The following is a 23,638-nucleotide window of genomic DNA, read 5'->3' as shown; positions in this document are numbered from 1 at the left end:
GTTTCTTGATGTAGGTATAGGTTTCGTATGAGTTAAGTGTTCTAGGATTCCCGTTCTTCTCATTGTTAGCCATAGTTTGTTAAAATCCATGCAAATTTTAATTTGCATGGACAGCATCATGATAAGTGAAGAAAAGATTGAAATTGTTAATTATTTCATCTTTCTTGGATCCACATTCAACTCCCTTTGTACCAGTAGTCAGGATATCAGGAGACATATTACATTGGGAAAGTCTGCTGTCAGGGGCCTCTCCAAATTACAGAGAAGAAATTATATCAGTTTGAAAATTACGATGCACCTGATTTAAGCTATGGCATTTTAAATCCCTTGCTGTGCATTTGAAAGCTGGACAATGAATTAGGATGACAGGATTGATGCCTTTGAGTGATGGTGTTGGAGTATTGACTATCCCGTGGATTGACAGAAGAACAAGCATATGCCTTAGAAAAACTACAGCCAACCACCACAAGATAAAGGCAAATTGTTGTTGTTGTTTGATGCCGTCAAGTCGTAGTCGACTCATAGCGACCCTATGAACGAACGGCCTGAACACTGTTCGTACATAGAGTTTCCGGAGGCAAGCCATTTCGCAAGTGGACACCGCCCCTGCTTCCAGAAAGGCAAATAGCCCACTTGAAAAATTGGCACAGGATATGAACAGACACTTCACCAAAGAAGACATTCAGATGGCCAACAAGCACATGAAGAAATGTTCAAAATCCCTAGCTCTAAGAGAGATGCAAATCAAAACAACTATGAGATAATAATCTTACCCCAGTCAGAATAGCAAAATTTAACAGAATAGCAAACATCAAATGCTGGCGAGGTTGCAAAGAAACTGGAACCTTATTCACTGTTGGTGGGAGTGTAGAATGGTGCAACCACTATGGAAGGCTGTATGGTGCTTTCTCAAAAAGTTGCAAATAGAAATGTCATTTGACCCAGGAATTCCACTACTGAGAATATACCCTAAAGAAACCATAACCACCACCTAAGCAGATATTTGCACACCCATGTTTATTGTGGTTTTGTTCCCAATAGCAAAGAGTTGGAAACAATCTAAGTGCCCATCAACAAATGAATGGATAGAGAAGCTGTGGTATATACACACAATGGAATACTATGCTCCATTGAAAGAAAAAAAAAACTCATGAAATATAAAAAATGAATGACCCTGGAGAACATTATGCTGAATGAAATATCTCATTCACAAAAGGACAAATATTGCCTAGAACCAATGTTGTAAAACGGGACTGACATCAGAGTGAGAGAAGACTGAGAAAAAGGGGATACATAATGTATGCTGCATTGAAACAGATGAGGCAGAGAATTGTTTAAAAGTGATACATGATTAGATATGTTGTCATGAGAGGAGTCCAGAATGAAGTCTGCACAGTGGAGTGGACTTCGGGGGAGGGATTGTATAACAATGAAAGAATTTTTCTTTTGCACTTTTACTTTTCAAGGAAAAGAGTAAATGGGGGAAGGGGATGGGTAGGGAGAAAAGTGCAACAATGAATGAATGGAAGCCCTAAGTCTCTATAAACGTTAATTAAAATTAATTTTTAAAAAAGTAAAAGTACAGCCAGAATGCACCTTGGAGGCAAAGATGACAAAACTTTATCTTACATACTTTGTGGATGTCATTAGGTGAGGAGGCTATTTCTTGGAAATTGGCATCATGGTTGGAAAGGTAGAGGGTTGGCAAAAGAGAGGAAGAGCCTTCACAAGTTGGACTGACATAGTGATTGCTGCAGTGGGCTTATGTGTATCAGGGATAATGAGAATGGCACAGGATAGGACGGGCCTCAGATCTGCTGTTCACAGGGTTGCTGTGAGTTGTACTTGAGTCAAAGGCACCTAAAAACACTTTCAAATGCTCTGTCTACTCAATAAAACACAAATAGACATTCTCCTGGTATTCTTTGCTCTCAGCCAGGATCCATCAGATATCATCAATGATATCTCTGATGCCCTGTCCTCTTCTTAAAGCCCGCTTGAACTTTTGGTAGTTCTCTGTCAATGTACTGTTCTAGTCACAAGAACCAAAATCTGACCTTGAGTCTATTCCAAAGCTCATTTCATCCTGCAAATTAATCACCTTCATTTCTCAAGTTAAGTCTGGCTCTCTGGAGCAACAATTCCTGTTCAATTCTATCTCATATTGGTCTCTGGTTCACCATCTCTGTTGCTGCTGCAAATTCTCTCTTTGACAGGAACTGTAGGTAATGAAGGACACATTGTAATATCTGCTTTTCTTTCTTGCTAGTAGCAAGCATTCCACTTCTGCCTTTAAACCTGATTAATTTCAGCCTAGTGGGATGGCAAAATTGACCAATCCCCATCCTGACTAGTCTAAATACCATATTTGCATGTTTGCATCCAAAAGGTTGTTATTTACTTCATTCACATTATTAGATTGGCAATTGCTAGGAAAATCACTTAGAATAATCAATTTACTGCACCACAAAAGTATTAACTGAAATTTTTAGATTAAGTTAGCCAAGCAAGAACAAGATAGAAAAAAGCAGAATTCAAGATTAAAACACCAAGAAACATTGACATCCAAAGACAAGGAAAGAAATATAAAACTGTAGAGAAAGAATGCAAGGCCGTAACAGTAAGAATTAAGATGGCATGATACCCCACCCCCCAAAAAAACCCAAGGAGAAAGATGCCTGAAGGCAAGTAGTCAACATTGAGACATTAGACAAATATTATTACTCAGACACTTACTTTATGCCATCTGCTCGATATAGAGTACTACTGAGAGTGGACAAGACAAATTGTTTTGATGCTTATATTTAGTGGTAAAGAATGTTGTTGCATATTACCAAAGAAGTCCGTGTACTTCACATATTTTAGACAATTCTTCCCCCCATTTCTGAAACAACTAATATGGCATACCATATTAGTACATATTATACGTTAACAGTATAATAAATGCTAAGATTGAATTGTGTCCACTCAACCTGGTACATATCTTGTTTGGAAATAAGTTCTTTGAAGATACAGTCAATTAACATGAATTAACACATGAGTAGGGTGGGTCCTAATCCAATCTTAGTGATGCTGTTGTTGTTGTTATGTGCTTGCAACTCATAGCAACCCCGTATACAACAGCCCTAAACTCTGCTCTGTCCTGTGCCAGTCGCACTGTCTCTGATACACCCATCCCAAGCCAAAATTGTTAACAATCTCAATCTCTGCTCCATTCACCGTTGTGCTGCCAACTGGCCAGTATTGAGAATCCCCTTTTTCTTGATGTTGAGCTTCAATCCATATTGCAGACCTACAGTCCTTGACCCTCTGCAGCAAATGCTTCATGCCTTCCTCAGTTTTAGCAAGTTGTTTTATTTGCATAATGCATTGTTGATAATATTACTTTTAGGCAAACCATCACTAAGAGTTAATGTGATGATCAAAGCAGATGAAACCTTAAAATAAAAATTGTGAGAGTTGGTAGTAGACTTTTTTTTAGTCTCCCATTTTTATTTTTAAACCTATAGAAAATTTCCAAGAACAGAATGAACATCTACAATTCATCTTGTTAATGTCAATTCAGAACCAACCCACTGCTAACCCTCCAGCAGGTTTTCAGAGGCAGTTAAGTGCCCATCTTTCTCCTGAAAAGCAGCTGATGGATTTTAACCATGTCCTTTCAGAATTATAGTGCAGCTTCTTACCACTATGCCACCAGAGCTTTGTACCATTAATTGATTTCATTAATTAATTGTACTCATTGAATTAATTATACTCATTGATTGTTCTTAGGTGCCTTCCAACCAACTACAACTCACAGCAACTCTGTCAATGACAGATCTGAACATTTTCCTATTATGTGCCATCAACACAATCACCACCTTTTTCAAGCCTTTTGTTGCATTCACTGTCCTCTTGTTGAGTCTTCCTATCTTTGAATGACACTTTATAATCATTATTTCTTCCTCCAAAGACATTTTGCTAACATTTCTAAACTATAAGAGGTGAAGTTTCATCATCCTTGCCTATGTGGAGCACTCTAGTTGCATTTCCTCCAAGACAGATTTTTTTCCTTCTTCTTTTGGCAATCCATGGGATATTCTATAATCTTCTCCAACACCACAATTCAAAGGCATCAATTCTTGTGTCATCCTTATTTCCTCTGCAGCATTCAGAATCTAAGATGCAACTGAAATACCATGGTGTGGATAAGGCACACCTTAATCTTTAAACTGATACCCTTGCTCATTAGCACATAGGAGTGGCCCAATACAATATGTCTGTTGATTTCTTGGTGCTACCATGGATGTTGATTGTGGACCCAAGAAAGATGAACTAATTAACTTCAGTTTTTGCTTCTTGTATCATGATTTTGCATATTTGCCACGAGAATTTTTGTGTTCTTCATGTTGAGATGTAACCCATATTGAAGGCTGACGTTTGATCTTCAGTAAGCGCTTAAGTTTTCTTTATGGTCTGTAAGAAAGGTTGTATCATCTGCATAATGCAGATTGTTGATGAGTTTTCCTCCAATCTTGATGCCATATTCTTCTTCAGATAGTCTTAACTTCTCAAATTCCTCATTCAGTATACAGATTAAATAGGTTTGAAAAATGGATATAATCCTAACACACCCCTTTCCCGATTTAAAATCATGCAGTGTTCTCTTCTTCTATTGGACAGCTGCTTCTTGGTCTAGGTATAAGTTTTGGATTAGCATAATTATTTTGGGATTCCCATGCTTTTCAATGTTATAATCAATTTGATATGATCTATAGAGTTAAATGCCTTTGCATAATCAATAAAATATAAGCAAACAGCTTTCTGGTATTCTCTGCTTTCAGTCAAAATTCATCTGATATCAGCAATGATATGACTAGTTCCATTGTCTCATCTGAATCCAGCTTGACTTTTTTGGCAATTCTTTTTCAATGTACTGTTCCAGTATAGTTTTGGTCTTGTGTTTTAGTAATTTTACACTTGTTTGCAAACAAAGTTCATATACATTGCATTTCACACTATCCTTCATTCACACTGTTTCTTACAATCATTCTTATTATGTTATAGGAAATCAATCAACATTGAACTATGCCCACAATTACCATTTTCCCATATTCCTGTCAGATCTTTGCCATTTCTTTTTCACCCCCACCACCCACTCACCCAATTGTGTGACCCTATGGAGTTTTAGGGGGGGAGAATGAAAAGGTTATAATTCAGATTAATAATAAAATATAGTCAAGACAGCTCCAAAACTGTGCATGGAGGCACCTCGGCCTCGATCTTCACGGCTCTGTATTCTCAATCCTGCAAATATTGGCTTCCCTCATCGTGTTCCAGTAGATTTTTAAATACTCTTTGGCAAGATTTTAATGGCATGTGATATTAATGATATTGTTAGACAACAACTGTACTTTGTTGGATCACCATTTTTGGAATAAGGACAAATATGAATTTCCAGTCTTCCAAATTTCTTGACATAAGACTACTGAGCAACTAGGCTTGCAACTTTTTGCTATAACACCTCAGTTGGTATTCTGTCAATGTCTGGGGTCTTATTTTTTGCAAAAGCCTCTAGTGCACCTTGGATTTCTCATTCTGGTTGATAGCCTACTTCCTGAAACTGTTTGGTGTCAACCAATTTGTTCTGGTACAGTGACTGTATTCCTGCCATCTTCTTTTGATGTTTCCTGCATCGCTCAGTGTTTTGCCTGTAAAACTCTTCAGTATTACAAGTTGAGGCATGAATTTGTTCTTTAAGACTGAGGAATGCCTAGCTTGTTCTTTTGTTTTGGTTTTATAATTCCTTTTTTTTTTTTTTTGCACATTTAATTTTAACACTTTCTCATTCAGTGTTGTAGCCCATAAAGGTTTGTGCTGTCAACCCAAAGTTGGTACCTCTCTTGTGGGTTGAATTCTCCAGTGGTTCCACAGAAGAAAGTTTGGAGGTCTCCTCCCTCGCTCTTTACAGCTTCCAAAAACCACTGAAGGGGTGGGGCTTGAACAAATTAGAAAAGATCCAGTAGGGAGCTGAAAAAGTGGGGTAATGATCAATGGTGATTAATTTACACAATTAATTAATTAACACAATGTATAGGAATGATACTGTGAAAAAATGTTGAGAGGAATGCAAACAGCACAATGTATGTAAACAAAACACACTGTACATGAACTTTATTTGCAAATCAATAAAAATAAAAGAAAAAGTCTAACCAACCCAATCACTGAAGATTCAGATAGAAGGCAGTTCCAATATGAGGGAAGTGAATTTGAGATTTCTGAGTTTAGTCGCATCAATTAAGTTTGCTGTATTTGTTTCTTTTTCACATACCTATGTGTATTTCTGATGTCATGTTTTGCCACTACAAACTATGCTAACTAGAATAATAGTTAACAACATCCAAGAAACTTAACACTGGTGAAATTCTCTAATACTGTTGTTGTGTACCGTCAATTTAGAACCAACCCATAGCTGACCCTCAGCAGGTTTTCACAGGCAGTTAATTGAATGGAAGGGACTGACCATCCTTCTCCAGCAGAGTAGCTGATGGATTAAAACCAGAAACCTTCAGGATTGCAATGCAGTTTCTTACCACTAGGTCCCTTTTCAAATTTCTCCAATTGTTACAATATCATTTGTGATTGACAGTAGACTTTCTCAATGTAATGTCTCCTGATCTCCTGACTGCTGGTACCAACCACTGGTTGTGGATCCTAGTAACATAAAATTGTTGACAATTTCAGTTGTTTCTTCATCTGTCATGACACTGCTTATTGGTCCAGTGGTAAGGATTTTTTTACTTCTTTTTATTGAGATGCAGCTGATATTGAAGTCTGTAGTCTTGTTGGAAGTCATCCTCATATTTGGCAATCAAAGTTGTATCATTTGCATAATTTAGGTTTTTGATAAGTCTTCCTGAGATCCTGATGCCACATTCTTCTTCATAGAACTCAGCTTCTTGAATATTATTTCAGCAAATAGACTGACTAGGTATAGAGAAAAAATGCAATCCTGACATACATCTTTTCTGATTTTTAAACCATGTGGTTTTATCTTTCTGTTCAGACAAGAGCTTCGTAGACTAGGAACAGGTTTCTTCTGAACCTGTTTTGGGATTCCCCACTCTTCTCACGTTAGCCATGTTGTTGTTATTTTAGTTAGGTGCCATCCAGTTTAGCACAATCCACAGCAATCCTATGAATAATTGATCTGAACTGTCTTATCCCTTGACATCCTCAACCTAAGTCTGACATCCTCAAGCTCATGGACACAGTCATCATGCCAATTTACCTGCTTCCTTCTTTTGCCACCCCTCCACTTCCCCAAGCATGATGTCCCTCTCTAAGGAATAACCTCTCCTAGCAACATGTCCAAAGAATGTAAGAAAAAACTTCATCTTTTCCTCCAAGGAGCACTCTGGCTAGAACTTCTCCAAAACATTTGTCTATTCTTTTGACAATCCATAGGATCCTCAGCATTTTTTTCAACACCACAATTCAAAGGCATAAATTATTCTTTTATCATCCTTATTCATTGTCCAACTCTCAAATGTACAGCAAGTGACTGAAAAGACCATGACCTGAATCAGGCACACTTTAGTCCTCAGACAGACATCATTATTTGTAAATAATTTAGAGAGGACCCTGACTACTGACTTCCTCAGTGCAATACACCTCTTGATCAACTAACTGACTGCTAGTACCAAGTATATTGTGGATGCCAAATAAGATGAAGTCATTTATAGTTGACAATGTTAGCCATAGTTTATTGTAATCCACAGTCAAATGCTTTTCTGTAGTCATGAAAACTAGACAATCTTCTGGTATTCTCTTCTTTCAGCCAACATCCATCTGGCATGGCCACTCCTAAATTCAGCTTGAAATTCTGGTAGTTCTCAGTCAATGATGTGTTATAGTCTTATTTACATGCATGAGATATTAATGATACTGTTTGATAATTTCCACATTCTGATGAAGTGCCTTTCTTGGAAATAGGAACAATTATAGATCTCTTCCAGTCTGCAAAGCAGCTAAATTTTCTGGCACAGACAGGTGAGCATGTCCAGTTGAAACATGTCAACTGGTATTCCATTGATTCCTGGGACCTTATTTTTTGCCAGTTTCTTTGGTTCAGCTTGAACTTCTTCCTTCATTACTACTCTCTCTTGCTCATATGGCACTTAATGAAATTTTTCAGGGTCAACCAATTCTTTTTGGTACAGTGACTCTATGTATTCCTTCCATCTTCTTTTGATGCTTCCTGGATCATTCAAGATTTTTTTTTGCCCATAACATCAATTATTACTGTAACAATATTGTTTAGTATAAATTATATCCTCCACAGGATCCAATCAAGAATTTAAAAAAAAAGTACTGTAACTGTCTCTCCAAATATTTACCTACCCTTTTGCCTCACGGCAATATTTTTTTAGAGTTTAGGCTAGCAGTATCTTCTAATAAAAATTATGGTTATGTTTCCCCTCATGATTAGATAAAATGGTAGAAATCTGATATAAATGTTATGCCCTTACAAGTAAAAGGCATTCTGAATAGGAAGGAGTAAGGAATTACACCATGAAGCAATGATTATATGAAGCTTATGCATAAGAACACATGAAAGTATCATAATCCTTTAAAATCTGTGTGGCTTACAAGGTATGCTATTACCCTTCTTCACAAAAGGACTCAATGCCCATCTTAAAGGGATGTAGATAACTGACAGTCTGTTGCCTTTTGCTCCTCCAAGTTCTATTTCAGATGTGATAGAACAAAACATGTTAGTACAAATATCTATCCCTCCCTGCCAAACCTAGGACTCTTCTAATGGGTAAACCTTAGCTTTTTCTCTTTCCACAAAAGGGACTAAGATCTTATAATGTCTATAATGGGATTTGATACTTTCACTCTAGCTACCTCCCGTTTTCTTTCTCTGGTGTTATTCTTTAACAAATCATTTGCATTTCTAACTGCAACTCCCTGATTGCTTTCTGGAAAATCTTCACTTATCAGACGATGAAAACTAGAGATCAGAAGATGATTTTTTGGTTTTATTGTTTTTTAGGCATCATTGATTATGACTCCTAGGAATGACTGACCTGAACCTTGCCTTATCCTGTGCCATCGTCATCATCTATGACACCCTAGAGCCCTCTGTGGAAGTCACAGTGCCAATCCATCTCATTCGGGTCTTCCTCTCTTTTGCTGACACTCCATCTTTCCAAGCACGATATTCCTTTGCAAGGACGAGCCTTGCCTACTGACACGTTCGAAGTATAAAAGACAGAAGTTCATAATTTTGACCTCCAAGGAGCACTTTGGTTGCACTTTGCCCAATACTTGAGGATTGTTCCAAATTAGAATTGGAAAGTGATATAGCTACAAATATTTTGCTTTAGACAAGTGTCAAGAGCTAATAATTTTCATGTTCTAAATAAATCAGTGTTATCTTAACATGTTAATACAGTATAGTCATAATGGGGCTCAGTTTTCTGAATGCAACTTTCCTATTTTGTATTCTAAAAATTTTCAAGAAAATCATCCTTCGGGAAAGATACTTCTTTTATCCCACATCTATTAACACACCAAAGTCAATATTTAGTTGAGACTGTAGGAGATTGTTGTTGTTCCTGTGCCCGAGTGTGTTTGACTATGACTCATATGCGACACTATGCACAATAGCTCTGAATACTGCTCTATCCTAAGCCAATCTCCGTGCCTCTGACATACTTGCCTTCATTATCTCAGTTACTGTGTAAATACATCTCATCTGGGGTCTTCATCTCCTGCGCTGTCCTTCCATCCTTCCAAGCATACTGTCTTTCTCCAATGATTGGTCCCTTCTGCCCAAAGTATGTGAGACAGAGCCTCAAAATCCTTGCCTCGAAGGAACAGCTTGGTTTTATTCTCTCCAAGACAGACCAATATCTCTTAGCACTCCATGGTATGGTCAATACTCTTCTTCTCTATTCTTCTGTTATCTTTGGTTATTGTTCAGCTCTCTGATGCATTACAAGTAATTGTGAAGACCATGGCCTGGATCAGGCACACCTTAGTCTCGACACTGCCACCCTTGCTCTTCAGGACTCTGGAGAGGTCCCTGACAGCAGATTTTCCTAATGCAGTTTGTCTTTGTATATTGATGGCTGGTTCCAAAATTGTTGACTGTGAAACTGATCAAAATGAAATTAACAATCTCAATCTCTTCTCCATCTATCATGGTGCTGCCAGCTGGCCCAGTGGTGAGAATTCTCATTTTCTTCTTGTTGTGTTTCAATCCATATTGCAGACCCAAAGTTCTTATTCTCCTTCAGCAAAATGCTTTAGGTCTTCCTCAGTTTTAGCAAGCAAGGTTGTGTCACCTGTATAATGCTGGTCACTGATGAGTCTTCTTCCAATCCTGATGCCACATTCTTCCCCATAAAGCCCAGCCTCCTGAATGATCTGTTTTGCATATAGATTTAAAAAGGTATGGAGACAGGAAGTACCCCTGACACACTCCTTTCTTGATTTTGAACCAAGCAGTGTTTCTTGCTCTGGTCCAGGTATAGGTTTCACATGAGCACAATGACGTGTTCTGGAATTCCCATTCTTCTCAAGGTTAGTCACAATTTGTTGTGACCTGCAGCGTCAAATGCCTTTGCATAGTCAATGAAATACAGACAGACATTCCTCTGGCACTCTGCTTCCCACTAAGCTCCATCTGACACTGGTGATGATGTCCCTTATACCACGGCCTCTTCTAAACACAGCTTGTATTTCTGGAAATTCTCTGTCCATTTGTTGTTGGATGATCTTCAGCAGGATTTTGCTTACATGTGATGTCAGTGATAGTAATAATAAGATGGATTAGCAAGGGACAGGTGAGGAGTAACAGGGTCGCAATCATAGTTAAAAAGACCATTTCCAGATTCATCTTGAAATACAATGCTGTGAGCAACAGGATAATGTCCATACCCATACAAGGAGCACCTCTGAATACCACTGTCATTAAAATATATACACCACCCATGAGAACCAACGAGGAGGAAATAGATTTTTTTCTACCAACTTTTGCTGTCAGAAATCTATTGAACATGCAACCAGGAAGCACGAACAATAATGGATGACAGAAATGAAAAAGCTGAGAAGAGAGAAGAAGGATCAGTAGTCAGCAAACATAGGCTTGGTGACAAAAATAAGTTTGGAGATAAAATGACAGAATTTTTTACAGTGATTTACTCACTGACAGTATTTTTTACAGGGATTTACTCACTGCAAATACCTTTTATAGAAACATAAATGGTGACTACACACATGGACCACACTTGATGGGCTGCACAGGAATAAAATTGCTTATGTGTGTGGAACAAATCATTGAAGAAGCTCAATATCAAGCTGTGAAAATTAGGCCAGGTGCTGATTGTGGAACAGATCATCATATATAAGTTCAAATTGAAGCTAAAGAAAATTAAATCAAATCCACTAGGACCAAAATTTTACTTTGAGTCAATCCCACCTGAATTTTAAAACTATCTGAGGAAAATATTTGAGGCCTTAAACACTAATGAGTGAAGGACAGATAAGCTGTGAAAGAATATCAATTATATTATCAATGAAGAATGCAAAAGGTCTCTGCAAAGACAGAGGAGGAAAAGACTGCGATGGACGTCAGAAGAGACTCTGAATATTGCATTAGAGCACCAAGAAGCCAAAGCAAAGGGAAGAAATTAAGAAGTTAAGGAGCTAAACAGATTTCAAAGGGCATCTCAGAAAGACAAAGTATTATGATGAAATGTTCAAAGAGCTGGAGTTGGAAAATCAAAAGGGGTGAAGTCGCTCAGCATTTAATAAGCTGAAGGAACTAAACAAATTCAAGCCTCGAGTTGCAATACTTAAGATGCTATGGGCAGAATATTGAATAATCCAAGAAGCTCAAAAGAAGATGGAAGGAGTACAGAGAGAGTCAAGTACCAAAATAGAACTGGCTGACACAGAACTTCATGAAACAACTATCTTCAAGAAGCATTAAGAGAAAATTTAAGCTGCTCTGAAAGAACTGGCAAAAAATAAGGCCCCAGGAATTGTAGGGATACCAGTTGACGTATTTAAACAAACAGATGCTGCCCTGGATATGCTCACCAGGTTGTGCCATGAAATGTGGAGGACAAGATTGATATCCCACATATTTACTAGATAGTTGCTTACTAGATATTATTAACTATTGTGTAGAATACTGTTGTTGGTGTTAGGTAAACTGTTACATGTGTTATATGTTATGTTGTTGGTATTATGAAAACCAGTGGGTTTTCAGAGACAGTAAATTGTGTAAGGAAATTGCCCGTCTTTCTCTCATGGAGCACCTGGTGGATTTAAACCACTTGCTGTTGGGTTGGATGTGCAGCTCCCTACCACTAAATCACCAGAGCTGCTTGTGTGAAAGATGAGGAATCAGTTTGGGATTTTTTTTTTTTATACTGGACATTTCAGTGACAAGTAGCCTCAGTGGTTAAAGTGATGAACTACTGATCGGTTGTCACTGTAAACCTAAAATGTGGTGGTCTGCTTCCATACATATTTATAGAGCCTTGAAAATCCTGTCAAGCAGATCTACTGTCATACAGAGTTATTATGAGTTGAAATTTTATATATTATGTTTTTGCTATATATATGCTATAATTGCAGGTCACACAAACATGTATATACATATACCCACTGATATAGCTAGGGAGTTCTGGTAGCCTAGTGGTAAGGAGCTGTGCTGCCAACTCAAAGATACATGGTTCGAATCCAACAGCTGCTCCATGGAAGATAGACAATTTCCCCCCACGCCTCTGAAAACCCACTAGAGTGTTAGCTATGTATCAGTTATGACTCCAAGGCATGTAACTGCAACATGGGATGAAATCAGCTCAGTGGCAATGAATGGGTACTGGTTGCTTTTTTAAAAAATCTCAACAGTAGATGTTACCATTAATAAATGTGACTGATGTTATTATTGGTTTCAGAGAAGTTCACATAGGAGATATCATGGTGTTAGGGCAACAACATTAACCTGACGTGGAATGCCCTATCTTCCACTTCTTGGCTGTCCAACTTTGGGCTAGTCATTTAAGTCATAAGGTTGTAAAGATGATTTAATATAAGTATTTTAGTAGAGTGACTAAAATATACTACATATTCAGCAAAAAGCAGCTATAAAAGCCAAATCTCTCTGATTAAGTACTAAATACCAAGAATTAGGCCTTAAAATAGTTAGAGATAGATAAAAAAAGAACATTCAAACTTTGAGGAGAATTATCATATAATCATTAGCAAGAGAAAAAAAGTGTAAGTAAAAATAAATTTAAGTACATCTCAAACAGATGATGGATAAGCTCACTTCATTAAACATAATAATGTTAAATACTACATGATTTTTTAAAAGGTAAAATGTAAAGTTAGATTATTAGAAAGTTTCCAAAGGAATAGACCTGTCTCATTAAAAGGAAATATGGAGATGAGGTCATTATGTGATTTCTAAGTTTGCTTAAAAAAGAAAAAAAGTAAATATTAATATTAGCAAATTCATATTTTTCACCTTTACTGAAGTAAATCCAATACCCAAATTATAAGTTTTTAAATAATTTTTATTGAACTGATTTTAACAACATTGTTTCAGCCAGTGACAGTTGCCCCAAACCAAAACAAAGCCATCATGAGTGCTTTTCAATATCTTCAAAGTAATTCAGGATATTTTTGTACTGGGAATAATTAAACTTTTGACATCACATTATCAACCAAGCCAAGTAGCAGTGCATATTACATAATTAAAAAAAGGTTTTATGCATGTAAATAAAAAATAATTTTGCAAGTGGCCTCAGCTTTATCATCATTTCACTGACACATTCCACATATCATGCTCTCAAAAAAACCCCACCCCAAAAAACAGTTTTAAAACGAAATCTAAGTTTTTAGTTATTGACATTAATGAATATTATTCAGGGTTATAGGAACTGAACTTTAACATTTTATAGTATTAAGAATCAATAAGTTACTAATATTTGTTCACACAAATTTCATCCAAACTAAATATATCCTTGATATATTCAAAAGACATTCTGTAAATTTTAATATGCTAGTTTATATGCTGCAGTGCAAAAGAAGAAACAAGCTAATAGTTCCTGAGCTTGGGGAATTAACAATTTTCTGACTACTAGGCTCAATTTAAAATAGGCTATGAAGCCTTGTCAAAACTATACATTTAAATTAGGTTTTTGGAAAACTGAAAAGATAGGTCAGAAATACGGTTTGGGGTAGTGGAAAGTTTTAAAAGCAAAAGTATTTACAATGCTAGAGAATACTATGGACCTGTATGTAGTACAAAAATCAAAGATAATCAATTCATTATTAATTTATCACAATTTTCTTTTGTCTTTCAAAAATATCACACTGAGAACCTTTGTTATTGAGCATTAAATAGACCAGCCTGTAGCATATTACACTTTTTAACATATTCTTCCATAATGCCCAGTAAGGAGGAGTAAAAATAAAAAAGATTAAAAACCAAGAAAATAAACATGCTTTCAGGAATGTTTTTTAATATTCATATAGTGGGATGGGGGAGGGATGAAATGATTTCTCACTGAATTCTCTGTAGCTTCAAAATTACAAAGATCGAGTTTCTACTTCAATTTTTTCCTCTGCTTGGAGCACATCAGGATCAACATGAACAACTGGCGGTCGCAGGATAATTTCAGGTCCTCCACCATATATAGATTGTAAAAAATTCCATGTTTCTTCAGAAATTTGACCAGAATCTGCTCCTAAAATTATGTGTATATGGAAAGAATATTTACAAACCTGAGATCCATATTGCTTAAAGACCAATATGAACTAAGAATGACAAAAAATTTCATAATCTACACAGGCATCAATCTTCTAAGGATAATTGAGAACTTTAAAAATAGAAAGCCTTGTTGGAAATCGCAACTTTAAGAACTAGTTTTAAAAAAGTATAGTTCTTTTTTTCCTGCACACTCATGTTTATTGTGGCTTTGCTCACAATAGCAAAGAGTTGGAAACGCCCATCAAACAAACAAATGATAAGAGAAACTCTGGTATATTCACACAATGAAATACTACGCTGCATTGAAAAACATGGAACTCATGAAATATACAAAATAGGTGACCCTGGAGGACATTATGCTGAGTGAAATATCTCAGTCACAAAAGGACAAATATTGCATAGATCCAATGTTGTAAAATGGGACAGACATGGGGGTTGAGGAAGAGGGGATAAATAATGTATACTGCATTGAAACAGATGAGGGAGAGAACTGTTTAAAAATGATATATGATTAGATAATATTGTCATGACAGGAGTCCAGAATGAAGGCTGCACAGTGGAATGGACTTGTGGGGAGGGACTGTATAACAATAAAATAATTTTTCTTTTACTTTTCAAAGAGAAGAGGGAACTGGGGGGAAGAGGTGGGCAGGGAGAAAAGTGCAACAATGAATGGATGGAAACCCTAAGTCTCTGTAAACTTTCATTAAGATTAATAAAAAAGAAAAAAGATTTCTTACCTTGAAAAAAAAAAGTATAGATCTTTTTTCCTAACTCCTATCAATAGCCTTAAAATCTTTTTCTAAGATAGAGATTAGATCAAACTCTGGTTGCTTTTCAGTATTTATTATATATCATGAATTAATCATATATTTTAGCTGGGTTTAAAAGTACCATTACATAATATATCCATAACTGTGAAAAACAGTAATACATAAAGGCTTAAAATATTAGTCAAACTTACCTTGTCTAAGCATCAAATTGCCACATTTAGTGACAGCAATTTTAGTGTTATCAATAGGACCTGGAGGATCTAAGGTAAAAGGAAAAATAAATTATCAAAAAGTGTACTTTTCAAATAAATGTTCCAAAAAGGATTATTTAATGTGGTATCTGGGATAAATTAAGGTTGGGCTTAACCAGATACTTTTTTCTTTTAAAACCAGATTATTACGATAAATTCTTAACTTGTTTTTTCCTTTTTGAGTCTTATAAACTAAATGCACTGCCACCAAGTTGATTCTGATTCATACCAAATTTAGAGGATAGAGTACAACCTGTCCCACAGAGTTCCCAAGGGTGTACCTTTTTTGATGCTCTGCCGAACGTCACATCTTTCTTCCATGGAGAAAATGATGGGTTCAAACATTAGAACTTTTTATTTAACAGCTGAGAACTTAAAGCAATGCACCACCAGGGCCTCAGGAAAGGTGGGAAAGAGGCTCTTCTGGTGCTATCTACAGTCTAATAACTATCCAGGTGGGTCTTAAGGCTAAAATGCACTTTTAATGTCCTAAGAGTATAATTGTTCTGTTATTTTTTTTTTAAATCTCTATCTCAGATTGCAGTTACATAAACTAAAAATAGTAACAAAAACAAATGTTAAAACACAGTCTTCCCAAATGTATGGGGGGGGAACCCACCTTATTTGATTTTGTTATATAAAGTCACAGCACATATTAATTATTAACATGGAAACAAGCAAAAAGGGACATAAAAGAAAAAAAATTACTATAATACAACTATAGAAAGATAGGCAAGCTGTTTAGTATTTTTATTGTTTAGTATATTTTCATTGTTAATGACTTTAAAAAAACAAAATGCAAGAAGTTTTGACATATACTATGCTGTAAACTTTTTATGTAAACAATTTTATTTTCAAATTATTACATTTATTATACAAAATTATTTTATGAAGTCCAAATATTAATCCAATATTTGGGATAAACTATCATTTAGCCAATTCCCTATTATTGGGTAGATTTTTTCTACTTTTTAATACTAAGACTGTGACTAATTCCGTGTAATTTTTTTAATTACTTCTATGAATATACTGTAATTCGAAAGACAGGATAAAAAAATTAAACACAAGCAGAATATGAAACAGAATGGAAGATCCATGAGGGCAGGCAGAGTGTTGGCTTTTCTAGCCATTCCATTAGCCTCCTCTGGTCTCCAGCTAACTTAACAGCAGCTGCAGACATATGGTCTTACAAATCAACAGCTGTTAGACTAAGATAAAAGAGATAGTGCTTCCCACACTGAGCAGCAAAACTTGAGGGACTCTAGAGCAAGACTTTAGTGAGAGAAAGACAAGAGTGAGACCCTAGTGATGGTGGTAAAGAGACTGGCATTGCTGCTGAGAAATTGTGCTAAGGTATAATCAGAGGAACCTTGAGATAAAGGCCACAGTTAAGTTTGCTGTTTCTTGCCAGATGATGGAAGGAAAAACTGACTGCTGACCTGAAACCTGAGACTGGGTTAATTCAGGAATTACACCTTGGGATTTTGAGGCTAAAACCTGGACTTGTCATGGGTGATAATCTTTGCCTTCCCCGCTCTCCAATTTACTTTCCTAATAGACCTCACTCTCAGTACCACAGTGTGTGAGTCAACAATGAATAAACAAGTATCTTGCTGCTGGTGGCTCTAAAGGTATCATGGGGCTGGGCTATGGGCTCTTTCTCTGCTTTCTGCTCTGGGGTGGTAAGGCGCTGTGCTATTTTCACTCTCTCTGGCCTTTTCAGAAAGATGCACATGGTCCTGTGCCCTCATGTTCCATTTTCTGTTCCACAGACAGTAAGGAATTTTTTCTTCTTTAATTCACATATGTGCTTCAAGTGCTTACAGATGCTTAATAAATATGTCATAAACAAAAGTCTGTCAAAAATTGCTTGTTTTTTAGCTAACTGCTCACCTCCATCTTTACCCTTCACAAAACTTTCCCATTCTCTAAACCACTGCATGCTGATGCAATAAAAAGTAGCTGGAGAGTCTTCTTCTTGGAATGCTCTGTTGAGCTATAGAAAGAACAAAGAAACAAAAAATCAGTTGGCTAATAACTAGAACTTGCATGGTGAATGAAAGTAAATGTTCTGATGCATCGGGTAAAGCCAATTTCCGATTACAAATGGGATGTTAAACAATAACTGTACAGAAATGCCATGTAAAGACATTAACATGAATAAGAAAAAATTAAGAATGCAAATAAAGAAACAATAAAAAAACCAAAACTCGACGTGAGGGGCGCGGGCAGCTGCACGAGGACGACGCTGGGGTCGGGGCAGTTGAGGGTTCCCACCACTACATCTGGCTGGTTTGAGGAGCAAAATTTCTCGCTGTAAACATCAAACCAACCGCAAACAGATTCATTATCTCCATCCCCTAATCCGATGTCACCTGTGCCTTTGAATAATTCAACAAGTGCCCCAAGATATGGAACAGTGATCCCTAATCACATCTTTGTAGGAGGAATTGACTTTAAGACAAATGAAAATGATTTAAGAAAATTTTTTTCCCCAGTATGGATCTGTAAAAGAAGTGAAGATTGTAAGTGACAGAGCTGGAGTATCCAAAGGGTATGGGTTCATCACATTTGAAACACAAGAAGATGCTCAAAAAATTTTGCAGGAGGCAGAAAAACTTAACTATAAGGATAAGAAACTGAACATTGGTCCAGCAATAAGAAATCAACAAGTAGGAATCCCTCGTTTCAGTATCATGCCAGCAGCTGGAACAATGTATCTAACAACTTCAACAGGCTATCCTTACACCTATCATAATGGTGTTGCTTATTTTCATACTCCAGAGGTAGCATCTGTCCCACCACCTTGGCCTTCACGTTCTATGTCCAGTTCCCCTGTGATGGTAGCTCAGCCAGTTTATCAGCAACCCACCTATCATTACCAGGCCTCTGCACAATGTCTACCAGGACAGTGGCAGTGGGGTGTTCCTCAGTCACCTGTTTCTTCTGCTCCATTCTTATACCTGCAACCTTCAGAGGTTATTTATCAGCCAGTGGAAATTGCACAAGATGGTGAGTGTATTCCTCCTCCACTATCTCTGATGGAAACTTCAGTTCTGGAGGCTTATTCTGATCATGGAGTTCAAACAACATATCATCAGGTTTATGCTCCAAGTGCCATTGCTGTGCCTGCACCTGTGATGCAGCCTGAACCAATTAAAACAGTGTGGAGCATTCATTATTAAGACAATTGGGCAGCTCTAGTCCAGCTCAACTGTGTTCTTGTCCCGTGATCCTTGTGAGGTCAAGATCCAGCTTTAACGACCGGCTAGAAGCTGTCTTTTTGTGAAATTTAGGGTTAGTTAATACCTCACCATACTTAAATATTCCAAATATAAGCTGTCTAAATTTGGTGAAATTGCTTTCATTAGTTCTACAGAATTACTTAGGCAGATACGGCATGATGGTTTTTTAATATGTGTTAATCTTAACTAAAGTGACATTTTTTTCTATAAAAGAGGTTTTATCCATTCCATAAATAATAACCACAATAAGAAAAAAAAACAAAACAAAACTCATAAAGAAACAATTCTAGATTATGTCTCAATATTCAATGGGTATAAATATTAGGTGAATATGGTCAAGGCAGGCCACACCAGCAATAAAAATACTACATATTTATTAGAAATCTAAAATGTGTATTTTATATAAACATCTAACATCTATATCTTTAGTCACTTAAGATATTAGATATTATTAGTCAATAAGGAAAAAAGTCATTATTTGTTTTTATGCCTCTATTCTCCAGTATCCCACAGATGTGTCAGTCTCTTATTGGTGGACATTCTGGCACTACAAATAATCCTGTGCATGTATTTCAGAAGTAATATAAATCTGCATGTAGGATAAATTCTCAATGTACTTGGATAGTCACTAAAGATGTTCCAATGCCTTTCACTATCTCTGTTGGCCTAAGGAATGGGTATATAACTTGAACCAATTAGGTCAAAGTTTCCTAGAAATATAAACCTTCAGAGTGTCCTAACGTTTAGCATGGACTTGTTCCAATGCTAACTTTTGTTAGGTATATACCCAGGCTACCCTGGCTCCTGAATTTCATGAGAACTAATAGTTCGATTTTTCTTTTCAATGAAATTAATTTGGGTTTAAATTAGCCAGTGTGATTTTTACCCATCAAATGGATAGAGAAACAAGGATAAAAAATGAAGTGTAGGCAACAAATGCTTAGAAAAAAAGTATTTAGAATTTATCATATTGTAGTCCTGTGAAAAGGCAGTGAAAGTTAGCATATGCTACTTGGAACAAAGAAAATCAAGTTCACCTCATGCCAGTTCTCTAACCAAAATCTCTGTTAATGCTCCCATTCATAAAGATCTTTAAAATAGTCCAGAAGGCCCTCCAAAATTCAGTCTCATTAACCTAACTTCTCTTTACATTTGTTCATAGTGACCTCTATGTTATTCCCAGATCCAACTACATCCATTCCTGTATCTCAGAACTTTTGCACTAGTTATCAGACATTTGAATGATTACCTCTTTTAAGTCTTTGCCTAAATTCCATCTTCTCATGAGGTCAGTCTTAACCACCGTGTTTAAAACAGCAACCAGACTCCTTTCCTTATCACTGTAACGCTAATCTCTCATCTCCTGTTTGTGGTTCCTTTATAATAATAATGTTGATAGAACTAGAAATTTATATAAAATTATAGATATTTTTATGATTTATTAGATATAATTATATATAATAAAGAAGAAAATTTCTATAAAATTATACAATCTATAGAATTCAAAACAAACTCACTGCAATCTCAATTTAGACTCATGGTACCCTATAATTGGGATTACAAAGCTGTAAATTTTTGCAAGAGGAGACTACTCATTTCCCTTTCTATAATTGCCAACCTTTTGATTAGGAACCCATCACACAATGCATTATGCCACCAGGGCTCCTTAATACACTATATAATTTAGCTATTTACTAAATATAATCTAAGAATAAAACTTTTCCTGGGACAAAAGGTAGTTGCAAAGAGTGAAAAAAATAACATGGCTGTGTTTAATAGTTGATACATAAACTGAGGTTGCTGTTAGGTGTTCGCCTACAACTCACATTGATACTTTGAACAACAGATGAGAAACTTGCTCTATTTTGCATACTGTCATGATATGGGTTTGTTCAAGCCCATTCCTGCAGTTACTGTGTCACTCCATCTCCTGAAGGTCTTCCTCTTTTGCTGACCCTTATCCATTTCCCAGCATGATGTCTTTGTCCAAGGACTGGCCCCTCCTGATAATATGCCAAAAATATGTGAGACAAAGTTTAACCATCCCTGCCTCTAAGGAGCACCTTGTTTGTGCTTCCTCCAAGATCAATCTGGTTTTTTGGCAGTTCTTGGTGTACCCAATACTCTTTGCCAACATAATTCAAATACATTGATTCTTCTTTGGTTTCCTTAGTCACTGTCTAACTTTCAGACACATAAGAAACCCATGAAAATACCATACTTGAATCAGCTGCATCTTGGTCTGTTAGCACTTGAAAAAAGTCCTTGACAGCAGATTTTCCCAATGCAATACATCTAGATTTTTTTTTTTACTCTTCTATTAGAGGTGTTGATTGTGGATTGAAGTAAAATGAAATTCTTGACAACTCCAATCTTTCTTCCATCTATCATGATGTTGCCTATTGATCCAAAGATATTTTTATTTCTAGATTTGGAGATGTAATCCATATTGAGGCTAGTCTTTGATCTGCTGTTGTTGTTATGTGCCGTCGAGTCGCTTGCAACTCATAGCAATCGTTTCATCCTGTGCCAACCTCGCCATCTCAAACACACTCATTCCCACCACTCTACTCACAGAATCGATCCATCTCATCGAGGGTCCTCCTCTCCTGCGCCAGCCCTCCACTTTCCCAAACATGATGTCCCTCTCCAAGGACCAGCCCCTCTTTGCAACATGCCCGAAGTATATCAGATGAAGCTTCAGAATCCTTGACTCCAAGGAACACTCTGGCTTCACCCTCTCGAGGAAAAACCTGTTTGTTCTCCTAGCAGTCCATGGTATATTTAACACTCTTCTCCAGCACCACAACTCAAAGGCACCAATTCTCTATCATCCTTATTCACTGTCCAACTCTCTGATACATAGCACATAGTGAGTACATAATGTCTTCTTCACTTTCTGCAAAGTTGAGTCATGTGCATAACATAGATTGCTGTTGAGTCTTCCTCCAGTCCTGACCCTGCATTCTTCTTCTTAAAACCAATTTTTCAACTCATTTATCCAACATACAGATTAAATAGGTACAGAGAAAGGCTACAACCCTGACTCCCACATTTTTCTGATTCAAAAGTATGCAATGTTCCCTTGTTATGTTTAGACAATAGCTTCTGGGTCTAGTAGGCTTAGGTTTTACATGAAGACAATTAATGTTTCATAATTCTCATTCTTCTCAATGCCAGTCATAGTATGCTGTGATTACACAGTCAAATGCCTTTGTATAATCAACAAAACACAAGTAAACATCTTTCTGGTATTCTCTGCTTTCAGCAATGATCAATCTGACATCAGCAATGATATCCCTGATCCCACTCTCTCTTCTGAATCTAGCTTGAATTTCTAGCAGATCCCTGTCAATGTTCCAGCTGTTTTAGAAAAATTTTCAGCAAGATTTTACTTGAATGTAATGATACTACTTGATAATTAATGCACAGTTGGATTGTTGTTGTTATGTGCCGTCAAGTCATTTGCAACTCATAGCAACCCTATGTACAACAGCCCTAAACCCTGCGCTACCCTGTGCCAATCGCACTGCCTCTGACACACCCATCCCGATTACCCCAGTCACTGAATCAATCCACCTCATAGAGGGCCCTCCCCTCTTGTGCCATCCCTCCACCCTCTCAAGCATGATGTCCCTCTCCAAGGACCTGTCCCTCCTTACAACATGCCCAAAGTATGTCAGATGAAGCCCCAGAAACCTTGCCTCCAAGGAGTTGCTTGGTTTAATCCTCTCCAGGATTAATCTGTTTGTTCTCTTGGCAGTCCATGGTACATTTAATACACTTCTCCAGAACCACAGCTCAAAGGCATCAATTCCTTTTTTTAAAAATGGTAATATGGGTTTCTCAAGTCAATTGACCATGCAGTTGTCTTCTTGGTGTAGATAAGTTGTGTTCTCGGTTTAAATAAGGTACACTATCCAAAGATAAATTAAAAGTTAACATTTTCTGTGATGTACAACTTGTCCTCAGAAAACTGAAGAATTTTGAACTATAAGGTCAAAATAATTCTAAGTGGATTCTTCTTTATGCCTAGTAGTAGAAATCTTTACATTTAGTATTAAAAACTTTCTTCCCCTTGCAACTTCACTGTTATGTGCCATTGAGTCAGAACCAACTCATGATTGACTCCCTAATGGATTTTTAAAGATTGCGAATCCCACAGGAGAATCCCCATCTTTCTCCTGAGAAGCACATGATGGATACTGATTTCCTACCATTGAGCTGGCAGCAAAATGCCTTAACATTAGGCCATTAGAGTAACTCAGTGGAAACTTCTGAAAATTAGCTTAAAAGACAGCCACCTTGTTAAGATAGGTATTTTTTTTTTTAGACCAGAGAAATTTTTCTAAATTTTGGTGATGAAACAAGTCCCCCTCTCTTGTCTTGCATTTAAAAATGTATGTTGGATTCTAAGTTCTATATGATGAAACTTTCCTTTCTGAATTCTATTTATTCTTTTGTGCTCCAACTTAGGAGAAAATATTTTCTGAATCTTTCAGCACATCTATCTCGCAATATTTATTTTGTCATTTATTCAAGCCAATTGTTGAGAGCTTGTTTTAAAAATGTAGTATCCTCCAT

The 23,638-nt window shown here is 36.7% G+C and overlaps 1 protein-coding gene and 1 pseudogene across 1 annotated transcript in view; one reads left to right on the top strand and one right to left on the bottom strand.

The window, feature by feature from the left end:
- Window positions 1-14,604: 14,604 nt before the first annotated feature.
- Window positions 14,605-23,638, bottom strand: part of LOC102857804 (ubiquitin carboxyl-terminal hydrolase 33-like) — an 89,682-nt gene continuing 80,648 nt past the window's right edge. The window contains exons 21-23 of the mRNA XM_006888593.1: window positions 17,703-17,805; window positions 15,750-15,818; window positions 14,605-14,762 (exon numbers count right to left, since the gene is read on the bottom strand). Coding sequence (XP_006888655.1) covers window positions 14,605-14,762; window positions 15,750-15,818; window positions 17,703-17,805 — 330 coding nt within the window. The remainder of the gene's footprint in view (window positions 14,763-15,749; window positions 15,819-17,702; window positions 17,806-23,638) is intronic.
- On the top strand, window positions 18,136-18,994 carry LOC102857000 (annotated as a pseudogene).

This window comes from Elephantulus edwardii, unplaced genomic scaffold (assembly GCF_000299155.1).
Source record: "Elephantulus edwardii isolate Elephantulus edwardi_28Jun2011 unplaced genomic scaffold, EleEdw1.0 scaffold00069, whole genome shotgun sequence".
NCBI lineage: Eukaryota > Metazoa > Chordata > Mammalia > Macroscelidea > Macroscelididae > Elephantulus > Elephantulus edwardii.
This window is presented reverse-complemented; position numbering and strand designations above follow the sequence as displayed.